Source organism: Stegostoma tigrinum, chromosome 21 (assembly GCF_030684315.1).
Source record: "Stegostoma tigrinum isolate sSteTig4 chromosome 21, sSteTig4.hap1, whole genome shotgun sequence".
NCBI lineage: Eukaryota > Metazoa > Chordata > Chondrichthyes > Orectolobiformes > Stegostomatidae > Stegostoma > Stegostoma tigrinum.
Genome location: NC_081374.1, coordinates 11,877,267 through 11,883,266, shown reverse-complemented (window position 1 = coordinate 11,883,266; position 6,000 = coordinate 11,877,267). Strand labels below are relative to the sequence as shown.

General features: G+C 40.9%; 1 protein-coding gene across 1 annotated transcript in view; it reads left to right on the top strand.

Moving 5' to 3' along the window:
• The first annotated feature begins 239 nt into the window (after window positions 1-239).
• LOC125462655 (uncharacterized) overlaps window positions 240-6,000 on the top strand; it is a 49,208-nt gene continuing 43,447 nt past the window's right edge. Inside the window, exon 1 of the mRNA XM_059653209.1 lies at window positions 240-340. Within this exon, the coding sequence (XP_059509192.1) occupies window positions 301-340 (40 nt within the window). The 5' untranslated portion in view covers window positions 240-300. The remainder of the gene's footprint in view (window positions 341-6,000) is intronic.

Here is a 6,000-nt window from a genome sequence, read left to right as displayed (position 1 = left end):
TAAGTAATGAGCTTGGGTCAGCATTAGCCATAGCACCTGAATCTTTAACCATTTTGATTTCCAAATATTCTATTAATTTAATGAAAGTTAATTTCATTCTTCTGCTAATCATAACTGACAGGAAGCTGATTCCTTCAGGGTCAGTTTTCACCATCTGGCTTACTGTGGTTTCAGAAGCTGCCTTCCTAAATCCTCTTCCTCATTTCATTTCGTGTAGAAATTGCATTGCACACTTATTTCAATGCCAGAATAAAACACTGAGAGACTGTGTCAAGAACTGAACTGATCTTCAAGAATAAAATGATGTGGACTTTGATTGTTCTTATTTGTTCCATTCCAGGTGAGTGACCATCGAGATGTATATTCAGATAATCCTTGTTTGTTTAAGTCCACTCTCTGGTTTGTACAGTGGAGATGTTTAAATAATTGGAGGCACAAAGGAAGATTTTGTGACACAGGGACAAAATCTTCGGTTTGCAACTATTTCTTTTATTTTTTTCATACAGTTTATTAAATCTTGTTTTGTGAGACTCTGTGGCAAAACTAGGTGGTTGGTTTGTATTTCTCCTCAATGAGATCAGCTCTCATTTCTCTAAGCTCCACAAAATACAGGCTCAAACTTGTACATTGTATTGCAAGTATGGAATCGACATAACCCTGTACAAATATGGTAAGACTTTGTTATTCTTGCTATCTATCCCCTTTCAAGAAAGATTAACAGACCATTTGCTTTCCTCTTTGCTTGTTATACCAGCATTCTCATCAGTTATCTTCCCTGCACAAACACACCCAGGTCTCACGAAACGTTGACATTTTCAAGCTTCATGCCTTTTGAAAACATGTCTCAGTTTTCTAACCCTATGACCTCATACACCCCCACATTAGGCTTTAATTCTACCTTGTTGCTCACTCACTGAAGCGTATATCCGTTACACTTTATATCGTTGGCACAATCTACTGGCTCAGAATACTCATCAGAAATTTGCCAGGCACTCTTCAGTCACTCTTACCACCCTCTATCCTGCATACTTTAATTCTTCCAGTCATGTTCGGGTAATTAAATTTTATAACAGGTCCTACAGGAAGAGTATTAACTAGCTAGATGGAAAAAAAACTGGCTAGGCAACAGGAGATAGAGGGTAGTAGTAGAAGGGAGTTTCTCTAATTGGAGAGCTGTGATCAGTGATGTTCCACAGGGATCTGTGCTGGGACCACTGTTGTTTGTGATATATGTAAATGATCTGGAGGAAGGTGTAGGTAGCAAGTTTACTAATGACACTAAGATTGGTGGAGTAGCTGATAGTGAAGGAGACTGTCAGAGATTACAGCAGAATATAGACAGACTGGAGAGTTGGGCAGATAAACGGCAGATGGAGTTCAATCCGGGAAAATTCAAGGTGATACATTTTGGAAGATCAAATTCAAGGGCGAACTATACAGTAAATGGAAAAGTCCCATGGAAAATTGATGAACAGAGAGATCTGGGTGTTCAGGTCCATTGTTCCCTGAAGGTGACAACACAGGTCAATAGGGTGGTCAAGAAGGCATATGGCACGCTTTCCCTCATTGGGCGGGGTATTGAGTACAAGAGTTGGCAGGTCATGTTGCAGTTGTATAGGACTTTGGTTCGGCTACATTTAGAGTACTGTGTACAGTTCTGGTCACCACATTACCAAAAGGATGTGGATGCTTTGGAGAGGATGCAGAGGACATTCACCAGGATGTTGCCTGGTACGGAGGGTGCTAGCTATGAAGAAAGGTTGAGTAGATTAGGATTATTTTCATTAGCAAGACGGAGATTGAGGGGGGACCTGACTGAGGTGTACAAAATCATGAGGGGTATAGACAGGGTGGATAGCAAAAAGCTTTTTCCCAGAGTGGGGGACTCAATTACTAGGGGTCATGAGTTCAAAGTGAGAGGAGGAAAGTTTAAGGGAGATATACTGGAAAGTTCTTTACACAGAGGGTCGTAGGTGCCTGGAATGCGTTGTCAGCGGAGGTGGTAGACGCAGACACGTTAGCGTCTTTTAAGATATATTTGGACAGGTACATGGATGGGCAGGGAGCAAATGGACACAGACCGTTAGAAAATAGATGACTGGTTAGACAGAGGATCTTGATCGGCGCAGGCTTGGAGGGCCGAAGGGCCTGTTCCTGTGCTGTAGGCTTCTTTGTTTCTTTGTTTATTACTTTGTAGTTTTCACCATGAAATTCACAAAATCCCCTCAGTCTTGAACAGAGCCCACATTACAGAAGAAGAGATTCCTGAAGTCATTCATTAAAGGTAGGTAAATCTGGGACCTAAAAAGTGCACCCCTGGTCTTTGTTGCTGACTATGGAGGAAACCGCAGGCCCCTACAGGAGATATTTGTATCATCAGCAGCCACAGATGAAGTACCTGAAGGTTGGAGTGTGGCTAATCTTGAGCCATTATTTAAAAAAGGCTCCAGGGAAACGGTTGGGAAATACAGACTCAAGTCCCTAACACCTTAGTGGGTAAATTATTCCAGAGGATTCTGAGAGACAGGATCTACAGGCATTTGGAGAGGCAAGGACTCTGTGCCTCATGAATTTGATTGAGTTTTTTGAAGGGCATTAGCAAGGCCTTTGACAAGGTACTGCATGGTGGGTTATTCGGTAAGTTCAATCTCAAAGGATCCAGGGAGAGCTGGCCAACTGGATACAAAATTGCCTTGAAAGGTAGTACTGCAGGGTTATTTCTCAAACTGGAGACCTGTAACCAATGGTGTGCCACAGGGGTCAGAGCTGTGTCCACTGCCATTTATATAAATGATTTGGATAAGAATGTGGGAGGCATGGTTAGTAAGTTTGCTGACAACACCAAGATCGAAGAAGATTATTTGGGAATACAGTGAGATCTTGATCAACTGGGCCAGTGGGCTGAGGAATGGTAAATATAGTTTAATTTGGAGAAATACAAGTTTTTGGTAGATCAAACTAGGACAGGACTTACACAGTCAATGGTAAGGCCCTGGGGAGTGTTGAGATCTAGAACAAAGAGATCTAGGGGTACATGGGATGAGGCCAGGGGTGGGGAGATTTTGAAGTGAGTAAAATCCACATTGAGACCATTGGGTTGTCAGCTCCCAAGGTGGAATATGACGTGTTAGTCATCCTGATATTCGCCTCATACTACTATCTCTGATACAGGATCTAGAATGATGTGCATGCATGTTCCTGAATGAGTACGCACTTACATTTGTTCTGCGTTTCCAGTGTCATCAGAGACTGCCTTAATTTGTTACTTATTTACACACTCATGTTTTCAGCAATATTAGGCATTTATGCTTTTAGCAATGGACAGGAAATAAGACCTTTCAGTGTGACTAACACCTCGCACAATCTCAATAACCACATCTGCAGACCCTGGAACATGCTCCTGGTAGCAATTCTCCACAAGAAAGCAAACAGGAAGGTGTCGAGCTGTGCTTTCTGTTGTAAGAATATCTGCAGCTAACAAGGAGCACTGGCACAACCAGTGAAGAAATGGCCAGATCTGACCCCTCTTCAGCAGGGATTTGAAGAGAGGAATTTTCAAAAGTCTGGCTTGCTGTCATCATCTACCTCACGGGAATTCCTCACTTGACTTTTATTGGAAGCTCCTTTCCTTGAGATCACTCAGAGCTGGTTGAGAGATAACAAGCGCCGATGTGAACATTGCAAGGAAAAGAAAATGTGCAGCATGATTCTATTCATTTATTCAGTGCTCAGTGAGTGACAGCACAAGCTGGATATTTGGCAAAGTGATAATGGGAACTGCAGCTGCTGGAGAATCCAAGATAACAAAGTGTGGAGCTGGATGAACACAGCAGGCCAAGCAGCAAATCAAGTGCACAAAAGCTGACGTTTTAGGCCTAGACCTTCATCTCTGATTGAAGGGTCTCGGCACGAAATGTCAGCTTTTGTGCTCCTGAGATGCTGCTTGGCCTGCTGTGTTCATCCAGCTCCACACTTTGTTATCTTGGATATTTGGCAAAGTCTGTTTTGGGTTATATTTCATGTACCTGCTACTCAGTCGTGATGTTTAAATACCCAGAGACACATACAGGCACAGAATACACAGGAGAAATGTTTGGGTGAAGTCCTATACTTATTTTATCTGTATAGTAGTATTTCAAAAATATTTACCAATATATATTTAAGCACATTATTCGTGGTGAATATCAAATATACACTACTATTTTTGTTTTGCAAGTGTTATGAATAATGTAAAAGAATTACAAAAGTAACATATTCAGTCCATTAAAAGTGAACTTCTGCATGCAATTTGTTGTCCAGTAGAAACTCAAGTCTGCAATGGTAAATCTAGGAGAACGTGCCCTGAGTTTGCAATTGTTTCTGTTCTTTAAGTGCATCTGTTGAAATATCGAGGCTGTCAATGTCACTGCACCTCAATGACACACATTTTATACACAGTGCTCCATCAGTAAGGAATCATTTTCACAACATTACTCAGCTCCAAAGTGGTAAATGGTGTTTTTGCATCCACTCCAAATTAATAGTATGTTTTTAGTTTCAGTCAAATTTTTAAGGATACCTTTCATAGAAGCACCTCAGAAATAGCAGGAGCCAGCTATCTGATGCTTCAAGTTTGCTAAATCATTGAACAATGTGATGGCTGACCCCCCCACAACTCCACTTGCATGCACAAGCACCGTATTGATCATGCAAAAAGGTTCATTCACCCGTATGCTGAATATTTGATTGCCTGTAGCTCTCTTGGGTAGAGAGCTTGAAAGATTCACAACTTTTGTGATAAATTTTCTCCTCATCTTGTTCTAAACGCCTGATTCCTATTTTAGAGAATGTGATCCTGTGTTGTAGAATCTCTGGGCCAGGGAAATATATTTCCAACATTGGCCCTGACAAGTCCCTCGAGCTCTTTATATCTTCTAACTGGATCACCACTCATTCCATTAAATCCCAGTGAATATAGAACTGATCAGTGAATAATGGAGGCATACACATCCACAGCACAGAAAAAAGAACATTCTGTCCCTCAATTCTGCACTAGCGAATAAAGAAAATTCCTCCTATCCCCTCTAAACCTCCAACCCCAACATTACTATGCCCCTGGTCAATGAATCCTCTATCAAGGGGAAATGTTTCTTCCTGTCTTCCTGAAATATTCCCACATAATATTATCATGTCCCAGTCAAGACCCTTCTCAATTGACTTTGTACCAATAAAAGAAATCAAATCTATCCAATCTCTTGCAGTATCTAGACTCACTTTTAGCTTCAGACCTAAGGTGATGTATTTCCTACTGTTTAACAATTGGTGCAATAGGTAGATATAACTTTGGTTCAGGAGATCAAGGTGTAGCATCAGTCTGGTTGGCGATATGGAATAATTTGGGTGAAGAGGTCACTTATGGGAATGATTTACAAATCCCTGAACAGTAATCATGTTATAGGGTATATTTACGGAGAAATTTTTGAGTCCTTGTGACTTAGGGGATTGTAATAACCTTGAGAAATTTTAATCAGGGATAATGGGAACTGCAGATGCTGGAGAATCCAAGGTAACAAAGTGTAGAGCTGGATGAACACAGCAGGCCAAGCAGCATCTTAGGAGTGTGCTCCTAAGATGCTGCTTGGCCTGCTGTGTTCATGCAGCTCTACACTTAGTTATCTCATGAGAAATTTTAATCTGTTTGTTGAGGGGTTTTTGGTTAATCTTTGAGTTAGCTTCTTACAGTGATAACCAGAGAGAAGGTATTTGATATTGTATAATGTGACAGGATTAATTAATGACCTCAGAATTACAGCAACTCTGAATAGCAGTGACTGATTTTATATCCAGTTTGAAAAGGAGAAGTGTTATTCTAAGGTTGTTATTTTACACTTAGATATGGGCAACTTTGGAGACATGATAGCTGAGCTAATTGACGTGAACTGGGATATAAGGTTAGCAAGTAAATCAGTAACGAAGCTGTGGTAGACACTGTAAGGGATTTTTCAGAATACTCATTTTAAG